This window comes from Eurytemora carolleeae, unplaced genomic scaffold (assembly GCF_000591075.1).
Source record: "Eurytemora carolleeae unplaced genomic scaffold, Eaff_2.0 scaffold70, whole genome shotgun sequence".
In the NCBI taxonomy this organism is placed as follows: Eukaryota; Metazoa; Arthropoda; class Copepoda; order Calanoida; family Temoridae; genus Eurytemora; species Eurytemora carolleeae.
In genome coordinates, this window is record NW_019396054.1 from 480,597 (window position 1) to 499,708 (window position 19,112).

Consider the following 19,112-nt stretch of genomic DNA (forward strand, 5'->3'; position numbering starts at 1 on the left):
TATAATATACTTGACAGACACTATACATTATATAATACACCAGACAGGATAAACATTATATAATATACTAGACAGGATAAACATTATATAATATACTAGACAGGGGAAACATCAATCAAGTAACAATGTTTAAATCCCTAATAATGTTTAGAGAAACTGATTTTTTTTTACCTTTTAACATTTATTTTACAACGCAACTAAAGGGACCGTAGACTTTATTTCAAGTGACTCTCCTTGTATAGGGTAGCATGTCTAATGTATAAAGCTACCTTTTAAACCTTTATTACATTAATATTGAGGAAGATATTGTAGTTTTTCTATCTTGAAAAAATGAAAAGTGTCCAATTCTGACAATTTCCTGCTTTAGGTCTTCTACCTAAATCCACTAGTCACCAATATTTTCATTCGAAAAAATATTTTCTATTTTATTTATTTTATAACAATTTCTAAGTTAATTTTTTGATAAAAGTTATCAGATTAAAGTTTAAGTAATTTACATTCAATATGAATTTTACCAGGCTTTACGAGTCTCTGGGAAAACATTGTTAACAGAAACATGGCACTTTTTGGTTTTTGTTGTAGACTTATTGGTTTTAAGCTTGTGCCATAGGTTTCAAGCTTGTGCCATAGGTTTCAAGCTTGTGCCATAGGTTTCAAGCTTGTGCCATAGGTTTCGAGCTTGTTCCATAGGTTTCAAACTTGTGTCATGGGTTTCAAGCTTGTTCCATGGGTTTCAAGCTTGTGCCATGGGTTTCAAGCTTGTTCCATAGGTTTCAAGCTTGTGCCATAGGTTTCAAACTTGTGTCATGGGTTTCAAGCTTGTTCCATGGATTTCAAGCTTGTGCCATAGGTTTCAAGCTTGGTCCATAGGTTTCAAGCTTGTGCCATGGGTTTCAAGCTTGTTCCATAGGTTTCAAAGTTGTGTCATGGGTTTCAAGCTTGTTCCATGGGTTTCAAGCTTGTTCCATAGGTTTCGAGCTTGTGCCATAGGTTTCAAGCTTGATCCATTGGTTTCAAGCTTGATCCATTGGTTTCAAGCTTGTTCCATTGGTTTCAAGCTTGATCCATTGGTTTTAAGCTTGTTCCATAGGTTTGAGGTCTGAAGCGACCTGAAATTTTGCTCCTGTAGATGAACGCACTCTTTCTAGATCTACATCTTCGCACAGCTCAACTAATGTTAGACCTTGAGCAAGGGAAATATACATATTTTAACATTCTTCTTCCAAGAAAATCAATAAATTCCGGAGATTTGTCCCCTCAATACTGGGACAGAATTGCCAAAAAGTGTGTAAAATATGGAGGAGGGTTAATATGGTCATGAAATATATTGAAATGGAGGTTTTTGAGAATAAGAAATTAATATTTTGAGTCAAAAGTAAAAAATTAGAATTTCAGGGGAAAAACTGTAACAAAATTGAAAAAGAAGAAAATTTATTTTTGAAATTGTTCTTACAAACAGGAATCTGTTTAAACTAGTTTATTGCTACAGCTCTTCTCAATAAAAATGCCAGCTATTTGAAGAAACACCTTTTAAGGTAAAATTCTAATTTTTTTTGTGATTTTTTTTGGTATTTTGGAGTTTCTGCAAGAAATTTGTAGCGGATAAAACATTATTGACGACTTCAAAATCATATTTTCTCGATAATAAAAGTGAACACTTTTAAATTGATGGATATAAGTTTAAATCGTTGATAATTGAATTCATCAAGATATAATCAAGAAATGATCCTAAGTGTTGTTAAGCATCAATATTAAACAGCCAAGGAGGAAAAAAGCGTCTGAGCTCTGAGGTCATAGATTTAAGCTTCAAAAGTTTCGCCCTAAGGTCAGACCAAATAAGAATTTTTCTAACTTACAAACATACCATGGAGCTGGTCACAACAGAACAAAATTAAACATAATACAAAATAGCCTTTTCCTTTCAGATTTTTAAGTGGGTTATTCAGAAAAATTTCAACATTTTTTAGAAATAAGACAACTATTGCATTTCTTGTTCTATGTGTGCATTTTTCAAGCTCTTTTTTTTAATTAAATGTTTTGAATAAACTAAGAAAAAAGTTAAAGAATTATGTAAACACGTGTATATGTTCCTGCCTTGAGAATCAAGTTTGAAAACTGCTAACTCTGTTATGATCAAGTCCACACAGTGTTCTCCAGTCAAAGGTAGAGTACACATCTCCAGTATCTTCGGAGACCCATCCTTCTCATTGTGAAGCATTGTAACAATAACTCTAGTTGCTGGAGCAGAAACTAGATCCATCGCTCCTCCCATTCCCCTCACTTTTCTTCCTGCAATGATGATATTGATAAACAGGTAGGGTACAGGGTTACCCACAAAGGATGAGACTTCAGAGACGACGGTACTGAATTTATACTGTCTGTTTCCTTAAATATTCATGATTCCTTGCAACCATAAAATTCGTTCTTCCTTTGCCACATCAATAAATAAGCTATTTAAAGACCATATTCAAGATTGAAGACTGATATTTGAAGAGTTTCAAGTCGTCTCTATAGTCTCATCCTTTGTAGATAACCTTGTTCTAGTGTAAAACAAAAATATGCATGTTCTGAGCTGGAATCAACCAATTTACCTGGAACTAACCAGTTTCCCTGGAATCAACCAATTTACCTGAAACTAACCAGTTTCCCTGGAATCAACCAATTTACCTGGAACTAACCAGTTTCCCTGGAATCAACCAATTTACCTGGAACTAAGCAGTTTCCCTGGAATCAACCAATTTTTCTTGAACCAACCAGTTTCCCTGGAACCAACCAGTTTCCCTGGAACCAACCAGTTTCCCTGGAACCAACCAGTTTCCCTAGAACCAACAAATTTCCCTGGAACCAACCAGTTTACCTGGAACCAACCAGTTTACCTAGAACCAACTAGTTTACCTGGAACCAAGCATTTTACCTGGAACCAACCAGTTTACCTGGAACCAACTAGTTTACATGGAACCAACAAGTTTACCTGAAACCAACCAGTTTACCTGGAACCAATCAGTTTACCTGGAACCAATCAGTTTACCTGGAACCAACCATTTTACCTGGAACCATCCAGTTCGCCAGATCACCATTTTCTGACACCTGTATAAAATTGGAGTAATTATAAAGTATTGAAACATCTAATTTTTTTTCTTGCAAAATTTGAAAATTTAGTTGATTAGCAAATGTGAATTCAGTGAGATCCTTAAAACTGTGGAATAGAAAGAATACATTTATGTAATATCATGTGTATTTGATGTTATTACAAAGCAAATAGCATTACCAATACATCGCAAATCAATTAAGTATATGAAATGTGTCTTGGTATCCAAAGTATACAACAGAAATGTGTACCAAAAATTGAATCAAATGCAGCTTACAAGTTGTCATTATCTGTCATACTTTTCACCATACTATTAAAAAAAACTGTTTAAAGAGGTGGAGCATTGTTTACTTTAGACCTGCATTCCTCCAAGTACAGTTAGATCTATATGCCCTCCGCGTATCATTGCAAAGCTCTCATCACTAGAGAAGAAACTTGAACCTGGAGTCAGGACGTGTTGAAAGTTTCAGGTATTCTAGTATTTTTTAAACACTTTGAATTGTGTTATGTTTCCTACATTATTTTTTGATCATTTTGTAACTTTATCATGGTTAAACTCCTTCAAATGAGTTAAATTCTTGCAACAAAACTCTAATTTTTAAATTCTTGGTAAACCAATGTTGGAGACCTTTGATATTTCCAACTATGAATTTTGTTAGATCAAACAGTAAAGCTTGCAATATGAAAGGTTTACACCATTGGGGGTAGAAATTTGCGTATAGGGGACTCACACAAGTGATAAATGCATTTCAATAAAACCATCGCAACTTTATAAAATAGAAACTTTATATATCCTGCCTGGAATACATGAAATTGCTTTTTTTCCTGCATTTATCAGATCCGCGTCCACGTCAGCTGCAGCTGGTTCAGGTCCCATTCCAAGAAGTCCGTTCTCAGATTGTAGGAATACAGAGATATTCTTAGGAATAAAATCAACAGCTAGAGTTGGAATTCCTATCCCTAAGTTTGCGTACATGCCGTTCTTGAACTCGCATGCAGTCCGACGAGCAATGATCTCCTTGGAATGTTCCGTGGCAGTTTTTGCATCAGTGTTTGTTTTATTTGAAGCATTTTCAGTACTGGTTGAGAACTCTATATTTTTTATTAGTTTCTCTCCTTGTACAACCCGTTGTACATAGATAGCCGGTACATGAACCCGATCTGGAGGTATCTCACCAATCTCAACTAATTCCTCAACTTCAGCTATCGTGATTTTGGCAGCTTTGCACATCGGAGGATTGAAATTCCTTGCTGTTTTACTAAACACAAGATTTCCAGCTTTATCCGCCATTTTAGCTTTAACCAGTGCAAAGTCACCAATAATGGCCTCCTCTAGTAAAAATGTCCTCTTATTAAATTCTCGATGCTCCTTTTCCTGTGATTGTGTACACACTGTACCGTTTGTGTTGTACTTGATGGGAGATCCACCTTTATGTACCATAGTTCCTACCCCTGTGCTTGTATAGAAGGCGGGGATCCCCGCCCCTCCCGCCCTTATTCTCTCCGCTAGCGTGCCTTGGGGAGTGAATTCTACTTCAATCTCACCCTGGGCAAACAGAAAATGTATTATGTTATGTAAAAAAAAACTAGAATACAAAATAAAAGAATACAATTAAAGATAACATGTCAGAATTTTCTATTCCACCAGGAATAGCGTGGCTAGCTTACGGGATGGGCCATTGAAAACATTGAAAACATTGAAAACATTCAAAACATTCAAAACATTCAAAACATTTAAAACATTCAAAACATTCAAAACATTCAAAACATTCAAAACATTCAAAACATTCAAACAAAACATTCAAAACATTCAAAACATTTAAAACATTCAAAAAATTTAAAACATTAAAAACATTCAAAACATTCAAAACATTTAAAACATTCATAACATTCAAAACATTCAAAACATTTAAAACATTCAAAACATTTAAAACATTCAAAACATTCAAAACAAGTTTATTTGTAATTTAATTCTGGTCAATATTTCCTTGGCCACTTTACTTTTCAGAAATTAAAAGGAAAATATCAAAAAAGAATTTAGATTTTGTTGAAAAAATAACTAATTTTTAGTTGTCAATTTATCCTTTTTTTCTACGAAAAATCAAATATTCACTTTTATTTGTAAAATTTTGAAATATAAAGAAAAATATTTAAATAATTGAGATAGTTACTTCACGAAACTTATGAATAATTGAACATTTTTACTCCGCCCCCCCCCTCAAACTTAGCTTTTTCCCAATATACAGGAAACGAAGATGTAAAAAAACCCAATGAAAAGAATAGTTTTACAAAAAAAACTCAAAAATATTTTTTGTAGTGTTTATGTTATAGGTACAAAAATACTTAAAGATTGAACCAACTGCAAATATATATTTTGCTACATTAAAAAAATATATGTTGCATTAGAAATATTTTTTTTTATAAAGTTATTAAAATGCTGTCATCAAAAATAATTCATTTCCTTCCTGTAAATATTGTCTCTCGAACTCCTTGTTGTTTCCGATGAACGAGGCGAGGATCCTCTTGATCTGCCTGGTCTTCACCAGCTGACCTAATCCATGTTCATCAGTTCCTGCAGAGTCACTCACCACAGTAAGGTTACTCACTCCTGTCCTGACCAGCCCAGCTAGGAGGTTGTCGGGAACTCCACATAATCCAAATCCTTAATTTAGAATTTTAACTGTTATTTCACTGAAAAGCATTAAAAGATATCAAGTCTCGACGGGGGAGGGGGCTATATTGGCTCAGACCCCCCCCCCCATTCTTAGGATCGTGAAATCTATGGATTACAGGGGGTTTTCAAGCCCCAACTAAAGATACCTGAAATCGGAACTTTTGTGAATCTCGGGACTAAAAATTGATCTCCATCTTATGCAGATCTATATGATTAATTTAATTCCTCTTACATAACCCATGGTGGTAATACCTTAGCTGTAGGTATTATTTCAATTGAAGGATCGATGCTTGATCCTGAAATTCTAAAGTTTCCACATCCTATGGATATCGAGATCAAGCATTTAAGATTAAATATTCAAATTCTTAAACCCAATGAGAGTTCTTTATTATTTTACTTGCCTCCGACCAATAGTTTGGATCCGCTAGGAATATCCTTGATGGCCTCCACTGAGCTCTTATAGAATACAGGAGCATGGACTGAGACTCCAGTGGAGAACAATGATTTGTCTGGGAAACCATGAGTCGATGAACGAAATGTAAGTGCGCGAAGTAATAAATGATTAAAATGTAATTTCATCCTGATTAGCTGGAATATCATTTGACACTGGCGGGTTATCTCTCGGCGGGAGGATAGCTATGGTCGAAATATTTGTTTTGTATTTTCTCTATGATTTTACTGAAATGTTGCAGTAGACCCCTGTTATGCTCAGGCTAGTTAGTGTTTAAAAACAAACTCTGTTTACAATGTGCATATGGATACCAATGTTTTTCAGTACAGTCAAAGTCTTAGTAGGACTTAAAGCTAAGTACATGTCTAAGAATCAAAGACTTGAATTTCTTATACTTTAAAACTGTTCGCACTGCACCTGAGTGTACACTGATTAGGTATATAAACTTTTTCAAATTATCTCCATATTTAAATTTCTTTTCCCTAACTAAAATCATTACCGAAAAACGGCAAAACAAAAAAATAAGATTTTGACACAAGTGAAACAAATGAATAGCAAAAAAGTAAGGTTAGAGAATCCGAGGAAAAGGGTAAGGAAGGAGAGAGAATGAAAAGGAAAGAGAAATGAGTAAAATAAAAAATTTAAAAGAGGGGAAACAAGTTAGATAAGCAATAAAATAAGAAAGAACTTTGAAATTCAGGATCAAAGAAGAGAAAGAAAAGAAAGAGAGGGGGAAAGGATAAAAGATATTGCAGGAAACAAAAAGATAAAATCTTACTCATAATTTTATAGACAAATAATCTTTATTTGATTTAATCGTTAAATTACCTATTGACGCCTACATAAAGGGTTTGATAAAGTTAATCTACTCTACCCGCCTTCCCCCCTTCCCCCCTTCCCCCATTCCCTGAATAGAGCTGTTTTTCAGAGAATAAAAAACATTTGGTTTTACAAATTTGGTGCCAAATCAAATCAATCCTCTTGACATTAATATATTAAGATGTAAAAGATTAAAATCAGGAGCAAAAATAAGATGGCAGGAAATAAGAATTCAGGAAAAAATATGACTGGAATCAAATTAGCGGGAACGGAACCAATATGGCGGGAAACAAATTGTATGGAAACAAGATGGCGGGAAACAAACTGTATGGAAACAAGATGGCGGGAAACAAACTGTATGGAAACAAGATGGCGAAAAACAACGTTGTGGAGTACAAGATGAACCGGTGAATGAACTCTTATAACAGGTAAACTTTTTCTTTTATACTGTTATATATCCACTGTTTTATGTTAACATTAAAGCAAATTGCAATTCATGTATTAGAAAATGTATGCCAGGTTAAGATTTATAGAATAATGTTATGGAGAAAAAACTTAAATATATTTAGTTTTAAAGTTTCATCCCTCTGCAAGGTTCAAAGCCAATTCTTACTTCGACGAAAGTTTTCTTTACACAAAACTCTGTAATCTAAACTTTTCTCTAACTTTTGGTGTTGTTTAACCAACGTCATTTTCATCTTTTTCTTTGATACTGTAGATGTAAAGTGCATACTGCCTATAAAGTGTAGGTAACTGCTCAGTAATACAATGTACATTGTACCAACTATAATTTGTATATAGCAGCCAAAACAATCTTTGTTTAGAGTACATAGAATTTAAAAAAATAAAAAATATTATAAAATATCAACTATATACAAATACATTGAATTGAATTCGAAATTTATAGGTTGTAATATCTGAATTTAATTAATTTTGATTTTAACTGATTTTTTTACGATCTGAGTGAAATAATGCAACTCCGTGGATTTGAATGGGTCTTAGGTATAAGTCGTTTAATTCACGGGCAGCCGTAGTACATTTGAAATTCTGAGCCAGCTCAACCTTTCCGGTCCCAGTTTGTACTGTACCTAGCTCTATGGACAAGGACTAGCCGGTGCAACAAGGTTGACGCGGTCAGACTTTATGCTTCATATAGGTTGAATTTACTTTTACTAAAGGGCCAGAGGTGCGTGAATTTTTCGCGAACACTCCCTTTATAAAAAGATAAAGTTGTTAAAAGTACAGATTATGAAGAGGGAGGAAGGAAGGGGAAGGAGGGGAGGTAGTGGAAGAGTACCATGGATGCAGTTTTATGAATAATATTTGACATTTACATTTATATCTAGATATGAAGGTCCAGTTTTGATATAGAAGAGAAGAGAAAAGTTAGATATTATAATAGTTTGCAGTTCTTTATATGAACAATTTTAACTGTTCCATGTAATCTTTTTTATCTTTTCTCTCAGGAACAATGAAATTATGTCCTCATATATCTCAGAAGATCTTGTCCAAAATCACTTTTATCTTTTACAATTTTTTCACAGTTTTAAAAGGACAGAACGGCTACGTAAGGTAGTTAAACTGAGTATATGCAGTGTTTTGGACACATTCTTAAGGATTCATTTGAGACACAAAACGTTTCACGATGAATAATTACTGAGTTTGAGTGCATAGTCGACGTTTAAAATCGTGAATTTGGGTGGGTACGTTTTCAGAATCGTTTTTTTTTAATTATTAAATAACGACGACGAAAAATAAAGTAAAAAATTATGCAGTAATCTAATTAGATGGTTAGGAACATATTTCTCAAAAGATTTGTCAATAAATCAATGCTAAAATCAATTATTTCGTTTTCATCATTATATTTAATTTCTTATTTTCTATGAATTTATTTGCAGGCTTCTACAAATTCTTCAAATGTCGTCTTTTCAATATAAAATATAGAAAATCATTGAATAAGATTACTTATTTTCGATGATAAGATAAATTTTTATTTTCTCAACCTGTTCCTAAACAACTAATTAGTTTACTGTGAAATTTTGTTTACATTTTTTTGTCGTCGTTATTCAATTATTTAAAAAAAACAATTCTGAAAACGTATCCACCCAAAAGTACGATTTTGAACATCGACTTTGCGCTCAAACTCAGGATTTACAGATCCTTAAAAAGTTTTATATGTCTCAAATGAATCCTAAAGAATTTGTTCACAGCACTGCATACTCAGTTCAACTACCTTACATTGCCGGTCTGTCCCTTTAATATAAATGGTTCTTTGCTTTTTATTTGATATTTTTCTAAATACCATTTAAATTAACTCTGTCCCTTTCTCTTCATAAACAAATACAAATTTATCAAGGAAAAGGTGATGTGGAGTTAGTTGAAAATATTTTTATCTATACAATACCGTTTAGTCAAGATTCCAAAATAATGAATAATAGTAAATTAAATGTTTCGCGGTTTTACCACATTATTATAGTTGTATGGATTGGATAGCTATGGTCGAAATATTTGTTTTGTATTTTCTCTATGATTTTACTGAAATGTTGCAGTACACCCCTGTTATGCTCAGGCTAGTGAGTGTTTAAAAACAAACTCTGTTTACAATGTGCATATGGATACCAATGTTTTTCCGTACAGTCAAAGTCTTAGTAGGACTTAAAGCTACCCTGAGCGTATTAGGTAAAACTATTAATTAATTGAGTATATAAATACTGATTCTATTAGTTATTAATTCTATTTTCAATAGTTGTATTTCTACTCTTATTTATTAGTTATTTTTGTGTTAATAATATGTATTTTTCAGCATATAAACATACTGAAGAAATAAACGTTATTGCTTCAACCCGTTCTATATCTGCGCGTTGGTTGGCTTTGAGTTCAAGACCTGATTAAAGAATTTAGCGATAGTTCGCGAAACATTAAATTAAAGACAATATGGGTTATTTGTTACGCAAGCGCCGCTATATTCTCCAGAGAAGCAGGATTGAGTGATAGAAACAGATCGAAGTTGCGGAGATTTCACAGGTTTGAATATTTTACTCGTTGATTCATGGAAGTTAGATATTTATTAACAAAGTTGAATATCTGAAAAATCAAGTTGAATATCTGTGTTTGAAAATGTTTGAAAAGTGTATGTAATGTGTCTGCAGTGGTTGTTATATGTATCTATAGCTAGCTGCATAGAAGGGTGTCTAAAGATAAGATAAATAAGAAAAAATTAAATTTAAAAAAATGTCTTTCAGAGACATGAAAAATTTGAAATGAATCGAGTTTTTGCCACAAACTTAAGCTTTCCACCCCCTATATCTTCGCAACCTAATGGTGCAACCCTATAATATTTCAAACTTGGACTTTTTGATCCAACATAACTCATAGTTTGAAATATCAAAGGTCTATGACATGGGCTTGCAAAAAAATAAGGATTTGAAAATTTGAGCTTTTTAGAAATATCTTTTCGACACATGTAAAATTTTAAATTTGATATGAAATTTAAAATTAAATTTTGACTCTAGAATGAGAAATTCGGATGCAGAATTTTTTAGTTTTTTTTGAGACACCCTGGCACAGTTCTGAATTCTACCCACTCCTATACTCCTAGACACCCTGGCACAGTTCTGAATTCTACCCACTCCTATAACCCTTTTCAATTTTCAACAATTTTCAAGTGAATACAATTCTAATTTTGACTAAACTTGAGAACTCGGGCAGATTTAAAAATACGCAGAAAACATTATATATATATTTCTTCAACAATATTAACAAAATATCATTTAACGGGACTGTAAGCGTAATTTAAAGTGACCCTTCATGCAAAAATGGCAATGGCTGATTTACAACGGTAGCTATTGGATGGAATTATATGGACCCCTGCAGTACCCTTGAAAGCTTTATCTGATCAAGTTTAGATTAGATATCAACGTTTTTTGTTTTTTTAAATTGTTTGTTCATTTTCTAAGAAAAATAAACTCTTTTTAGTCAGAAAAACGACCTTCTACATTTTTATCAGATTCAGGTTTCAAGGGTACCGTTGTAAATCGGGCATTGCCATCTTTGAGTGGAGGGCCACTTGAAATAACGCTTACAGTCCCTTTAAACAAGAATTATACAATGAGAACCAGAAAAGTGATGAGTGTCGTTTTTGTTCTTTCTTTTACTTGTCGCAATGGATTGTGTAATTTACAATTACAATTTACAATTGTTGCAACGTGCAGATTTCTAAAAATATTTCGAGCGAAGTTTAGTTTCAAATTACAAAATGTTTTGCGGCATTTAATAATTTAAAAAAAAGACGGCGCGGAGAATTCAACTGTTTTCTGGTTCTAACTGTATGTAGACAAGAATATCTCTCTGTTTTGTTTTTAAAAGAAAGTATTCATGTCCTTCATGCTTATATGAACGGAAGGGTCGATTTTGAATCATTAAAAGTTTGTTTTTGTCCAATATCGTGATGAAATTTTCATAGAATAAAATACAAAAGACCAATTCAGAAAAACTGTTCCTTATTTTGATATTCTCACTTAAAAATTCACAATTATATAGACACAAAGCTGTCTTTATTTATTTTGCATCATTTATTACCCCTGCTTACAATAGATATTCTTCAGCGATGAAAAATTTATAATATTTGATATTTATTATTCTTTTAAAAACAGGCAGAACAAAATAAGCTTTCTTTACTAGGAATAGTTTAATATAGAATTTGAACACGTTTTTTTATTCAAGATTCTTTCAACACTAGTATAATTGCAAACAATTGTTTTATTCTGAAGGGGGGGGGGGGTGCTTCTTGTATACAGGGACAGAATGTGAAAATTAACATGTTTTTCTCAGAAAGATTCATTAGGAAATGAGTCTTTGCCACAAACTCTGATTTTCTAATCCCTATATCTTTGCCACCCAATGTCGTAGACCTTAGATATTTTAAAGTGTGAGTTCTGTTGGATCAAATAATTTTAGTAAAGAATATAAAAGGTTTATACCATCAGGTTGCAACGACATAGGGATTAGATGATTTAAGTTTGTTGCAACGATTCAATTCTTTTATGTTTTTAATTCATTTGTTATTGATCACACACGAAAAAGTTCCCCTCTGGCCTACAAATACCCTAGCATGCTGCGCCCCTGGTTAGATACATCTTCAATATTGTGAAATGGTAACATTGAGATATATTTTCTTATCTTGATAAATATATAGGTCTATAAACCTGCACCACTGCTGCAGAGATTATTTTACGTCTGATAACTAAATTAATCTCATATTGATAAAATTAGAACAAACTTATATTGAAGAAGAACTTAATAAACCTAGCATATAATACAAGGAACCTGGTATAGAATACAAGGAACCTACAAGGAACCTGTTATAGAATACAAGGAACCTGGTATAGAATACAAGGAACCTGGTATAGAATACAAGGAACCTGGTATAGAATACAAGGAACCTGATATAGAATACAATGAACCTGGCATAGAATACAAGGAACCTGGTATAAAATACAAGGAACCTGTTATTAAATACAAGGAACCTGTTATAGAATACAAGGAACCTGGTATAGAATACAAGGAACCTGGTATAGAATACAATGAACCTGGTATTGAATACAAGGAACCTGTTATAGAATACAAGTAACCTGATAAAAAATACAAGGAACCCGGTAAAGTATTCAAAGCTGGTATAAAATACAAAGAAATTGGTATAGAATACAAGGAATCTGGTATAGAATACAAGGAACCTGTTATAGAATGAAAGGAACCTGGTATAGAATACAAGGAACCTGGTATAGAATACAAGGAACCTGTTATAGAATGAAAGGAACCTGGTATAAAATACAAGGAACCTGATATTGAATGCAAGGAACCTGGTATAGAATACAAGGAACCTGGTAACCTTTCTCCGCTGGTAAAGTATTCAAAGAACCTGGCAAAGTACATGGAACCTCTTTGAATCTGCAATGGTTGACAAAAACCTAAACCTGATTTATTATAGATATCGTCTGTGAAGGAGGACCTGTCAAAATTATTTTCTACAAGACTTCCATTTGAACAATACAGTATTTTATAATCTTCAAGTCCAAGTTGTAAAGTAGCCTCCTTGGATAGAGTTTGGTTCAGGCTATTTGGCAGAGAGTTGATATTCAAGAGAACCATACTTTGAATATTCCTATTGCACAAGGAGACAGATAACAAACCTGTATAAATTCTACATCTAGGTCAGGCGAAGATAAAACTCCAATTATACAAACTGATATTCAATTGCAACGTTTGGCAGACATTTGTGTTTTGGTGAAACTTTTGCAGGGGACATTTTTGAATATTGAATAATGCTGGGTCAAGTTTTGTTTGGATTGAGTCGATTTTGTGTTGTCTGGCTTATTTTTGTTTAATTTGGGTTGGTTAAATTTGTTTTGTGTTTGGTTTGGATTTGTTAGGTTGAATCTGTTTTATGTTTGGTTTGGATTTGTTTGGCTGAATCTGTTTTGTGTTTTGTTTGGATTTGTTTGGTTGAAATTTTTCTAAACACGGAATAACCTGGACCTGGATAAATAAACCTGGATGATAACCAAACCTGCATAGTGTATAAATCCTAAGACGGTAGGAATCCCAAAACTGATTAAATCCTAAATCTGGATAATTTTTGAACCTAGTTAAATCATGAACCTGGATAAATCCTGAACATGGATGAACCCTGAGCATGGATAAATCCTAAACATGGATTAATCCTGAACCTGGATTAATCCTAAACCTGGATTAATCCTGAACCTGGATTAATCCTGAACCTGGATATTATAAGATAAAAGATAATTATTGTTATAAGATAAAAGATAATTATTGTTATAAGATAAAAGATAATTATTGTTATAAGATAAAAGACAAAAGTTGGAGAAACTTGAAAGGAATTTTCAATTAAGGTTTGAGAGAAATATGAAAATAATAAATCTATCTTTTAACCTTAATAAACATAAATATATATTTTCATAATTTGTACCACTCCCCCTCCTCCACAAATATTTTTACCATAAACAACTCAGTCCTGCAGTGGATCTCCACAAAGAGAAAACATCCTCAGTCAGTAAAAAATGAAACTTTTCGGTGCGAGATACACATTACACATTCAGCGAAATTCAAAGAGAATAAACTTATTTTTTTTTTCAAATCACTGTGTTCTGTGAATCTCACTGTACATCGGCCATACATTTTAGAAGTTTTGTTTTCAACAGTAAAAATATCAATATTCAATGTTCAAGTTTGTTTACTAGAAAAAAACATTAGATGAATGAGTATTGTTTTATAAACCAATGAAGCAACAAACATTTAAAAAATATTTTATATTTTTACTCAAAACAAACATTCATTTTCCCATTTAAACGATTTAGAGCTTAATATTTTCTGCTTTGTTTAATAGATAAATATATTGTTAATATTAAAATACAACATTTTTAAAAATTTGTAAAATAAATTCATATAAAAGTAAATTGAACCTTATCCAAGCTTAAATAAGCTTCCGTTTAAACTTAACCCTTCTTATCTACGAGAAAAATATCTTTCAAACTTAAACTAAAAGGTACTATATGTAGTATGTAGTATGTAGTATTCTAGTTTTAAAAAGAGAGAAATGTCTAATTAACAAGGGTACCCTTAGAACATATAGCTGCTCAATAATGTGAAAGAACCCTACATTTTTCCGGCTTGAAAGGTTGAAAGGTGTTTAATTTTGATCCTTTAATGTTTCTGTCATTTTTCTAGAAAACCACAATCAAGAATAAACATTTTTCAAAAAGTTAAAATTATAACTCCTCTTACTAAAGTGTGATTGAGATAAATTATATTGTTTTAGATTTATAATATGTAACCAGAGGATTAGATATAGATATAAAATTAAAACCAGAGGATTAGATATAGATATGAAATTAAAACCAAAGGATTAGATATAGATATAAAATTAAAACCAGAGGATTAGATATAGATATAAAATTAAAACCAGATGATTAGATATAGATATAAAATTTAAACCAGAGGATTAGATATAGATATAAAATTAAAACCAGAGGCTTTGATATAGATATAAAATTAAAACCAGAGGATTAGATATAGATATAAAATTAAAACCAGAGGATTAGATATAGATATAAAATTAAAACCAGAGGAGCTAAATGGTCAGAAAGTTGTTGGATGTCGCTTAAATTTGACCTTCTCCATCTGCCTAGCTTAGCCTGAGCTGGGAACTTTAGAATGGTGGATATTGATTAATGCTTGATCCTCTCTTTTTATTTATCTCGAGACTAACCTAATCTTGTACTTGTATCCTGAAAAGTGTATAAAATTCAACCAATCAGAGTCGCGTATCTGAAGCCGGGAAATTTAAATTTTGCGCGCCATTTAAAATTAATATACAGAAACGGGAAGGACTTTCTAATTAAAAAACGGTTTTTAATTTTTTTCTCTACTATATTAAAAAAGAGTGGATTAAGCAAGAAATTAAAAGTTTCCACATTGGATATCCGTATTAAGCAGTCGAGATTAAAGGTATCCCATTCTAAAGTTCCCAGCTCTTTATATTGATACCAAGATTAAGGTTCATACTGAACCTTTTCATTTTTGTTAACATTCTCTTTAAAGGACTTCTTTCTTCGTGGTCAGAAAAATTAAAAAACAATTAAAATATTAATTACCAGAAATGACCAGAAAACTATGGAATAAAAAGTTGACTTAAAGGTAGTGTTCGTAAAAAATGAAAGGGGGTATAAGCTTACGACAAAAAAAGCGCTTTTGATCACTACTAATCTTACTTCTATCTGTTGCGTCTATAAGGAGAAAATTGTTAAAAAATATACCCCCTTTCATTTTTCGCGAACACTCCCTTTAATTTATGACTTTAAATAGTCCAAAGAACATGAGACAGAGTATTTATGCTGTGTATACAGACTCACTTCACTTATTAAGTGATTTAATAACTATATACTTCCTTAATTACTACTAAGTATAAAGCTATTTGCTTTATAACATCATGAAATACACTTAAGTTTTGATTTCAAGTCGTCTTCCTATTTCAGAGCTTTCTGGTCATCGCTGTATTTTCAAACCATTTTGAATTTTGTAGTTTAATTTAAAACGAGAGGAAAACTTTTAAGTAAAAGGTTTAATGTTTTGAAAAAACCGAAAATTATTTAAATTTATGTTAAGGTTGCTGAAGCCCCACCACAACACCTTCAGGAACACCTCCAACAAGTCCTTACCGGTGGGTCCTCTTTATAGCACGGCGCAACCAGTAGACAGGCTAATTAGTTAATTATTATTACTACAACATTAATTCTTATTAATTGCTATTTCAGAGAGCATAAATTAATTAAACAAACCAAACTAATTACAATGGTTTAGACTTTTTAAGCATAGATAATTCCTTTGTTTAAAGGTACTGTTAGCGAAATATCATGTGCCCACGCATGCACAGAGAGCAAACAACGAGTAAAGAGAGACCTGTGTTTAAATCTCTTGAAAACCGTTTTTAAAACAATTAAAATATTTTTTGAACATTAATGAGAATAAGTCCGACAATCTTATGAATCTTAGATATTGCCATCTTTGCAAAGAGGCTCACATTAAATTACCCACACAGTCCCTTTAATCTAAACTGATTTATAAAAACATTCTTTCCAGATCAATCGGGTATTGGTGACCGTTGTTTTAAAATGAGGAAATCAAAGAGTTTTTAAAAATCTGGATTCAACGGATGAAAAAGGCCTTGAAACTTACGACTTTTGAATATAATCTTTGTTAATCTTTAGACAAAACTAGTCACTGTTCAAATCTGCCGACAAATACTATCCTGATCGCCTATCAACAACGTAATCTCAGTTTAAGAAGAAAACTTGAAGTAAAATCATTTTATTACAATTAAAAACCGATAACGAATGGATTAAACACTCCCCGCCCTAGTTACATGATGAAAACTACTGTAAACACTGCCAGCCCTAGTTACATGATGAAAACTACTGTAAACACTCCCAGACTTAGTTACATGATGAAAACTACTGTAAACACTACCAGCCCTAGTTACATGATGAAAACTACTGTAAACACTCCCAGACCTAGTTACATGATGAAAACTACTGTAAACACCACCGTCACTGATTCTAATCCATTTACTTCGAATTTTTCTCACAAATAACATATTTTTGAAAATAGTGCCTTGACCCAATACTACGTAGTACAACATAATAAATATTTATTTTTGAAAAAGACATGCATTTTACTAATTTGATTTAAACAATGCACAGATATATAAATAACAGTTTAATATTACAAATAAAAGGATAAAGTTTGCTTTTTTCACAAATGATCAAATGTTTCACAAAAAAGTTTATATTAAATTTTGTTCAAGATTTGTTAATATTTAAATAAGTTTGTACCCAACATTTTTTAACACTCAACATTTAGAAAGGTTTTTCTCTAAACATTGGATGAATTATAACATGATTTTGTTTGTTTTTGATGCATAAAAAACCTCATCATGCTAAGATAAGGTTAAAACTATGAGAAAAGTATTTTTATTTTCAAATATTTATCTCTTTGTATATCAAAGATTAGACATGTACTACAGTTTAACCCTGAATTTGAAGACATTGAAAGAATTTATAAACTGCCGATAAATGAATGCTGCAGATATTTAGTTTTTTTTAATTAAATAATTATATGGAGCTCTTTAAAACTGTTCGTGCATACTTCATGGTTATTTATGGCTCACGTACAAAAGGTAGAATTACAAAAGGTAGAATTACAAAAGGTAGAATTACAAAAGGTAGAATGACAAAAGGTAAAACAATCAAAAGGTAGAACAATCAAAAGGTAGAATTACAAAAGGTAGAATGACAAAAGGTAGAATTAGTTTTCCATCTTGTTAGTTTTCCATCTTAATGTTTTCCATGAATTACAAAAGGTAGAACAATCAAAAGGTAGAACAATCAAAAGGTAGAACGTTCAAAAGGTAGATTTTTTTTATTTTTCAGAAAGAAAAATCCCCTATTCAAGTTTACGTTGTAGAACAAGTGGATGGAGGTTAGGGAGGATATTCCTATAACCAACAACTCAAACGAGGTCTACAACAACCTCTGGACTATATTCACCAACTTCATACGTGAAGAGTCCCTGTCAAGGAAAACTCTTCTTGATTTAGCCAGTGTGGTGCAAACAGAACTGAGAACGCTCGCAAACAAAAACAGAGAGATAAAGGTACAAGGATTAAAAACATGACTGAAATGTATAATAATTTCCCTGCACCAGACTATATGAAACAGCTTGCCACAATTATTGGCATAGATTAAAATCATGTACATTTGTAAAATAAAAATTAGTCCTAATAAATAAGAAACATTATTTTTTCACTTTTTTTGGACATTTAAAAAAAAATAATTTGGAAAATTCTACCTTTTGAACGTTCTACCTTTTGTAATTCTACCTTTTGAACGTTCTACCTTTTGTTTGTTCTACCTTTTGATCGTTCTACCTTTTGTCGTTCTACCTTTTGTAATTCTACCTTTTGTAATTCTACCTTTTGTACTGGAGCCTTATTTATTTATTTTTACAATTATTGAGATTTAGATTTAATAGTATTCAACCCATTAAAAAATTGTCAAGACGACATTTTATAAATTCGTTTGATGTTTCCGAAGATCTGGGTTAAACCGTATTTTAAATGTTCAATGATAAAAGGTGTATTCGATTTGCTTTCAATTTTGATTTAGTGACTGTAAAGGAATTGAGTCTTTGCCACAACTTAAGTTTTCGTATCACTATATCCTTGCAACCTGATAGTGTACACGTTTAATATTTCAAACTTTGAATATTTAATCTAACAGGGTTCATAGTTTGATATATCTAATGAGATACAGGGATTTGGAAATCATAGTTTGTGACAAAGACTCAATTCCTTTATAAAATTGTTTAGAAAATGAGAAAGATTAAATGCAGATTACATAACAACCATAACAATACTCTTCAGAACATTTAAGGGATTGTTCAAATTTGTTAAAAAACAGGGTGTCCCACAAAACATGACAGAGAAAGACGAAGTTAAGCTCATCGTT

At 32.0% G+C, this 19,112-nt stretch overlaps 1 protein-coding gene across 1 annotated transcript; it reads right to left on the reverse strand.

Annotated features, from left to right (window-relative positions):
- Positions 1-438: 438 nt before the first annotated feature.
- Positions 439-6,369, reverse strand: LOC111706070 (succinyl-CoA:3-ketoacid coenzyme A transferase 1, mitochondrial). Its single transcript, XM_023478831.1, has 7 exons — positions 6,164-6,369; positions 5,554-5,750; positions 3,887-4,634; positions 3,447-3,529; positions 3,048-3,087; positions 2,095-2,289; positions 439-1,183 (listed from the first exon to the last, which is right to left on the reverse strand). Exons 1-7 carry the CDS (start codon positions 6,360-6,362, stop codon positions 1,074-1,076), a joined length of 1,572 nt encoding a protein of 523 aa, XP_023334599.1. The 5' UTR covers positions 6,363-6,369; the 3' UTR covers positions 439-1,073.
- Positions 6,370-19,112: the final 12,743 nt, after the last annotated feature.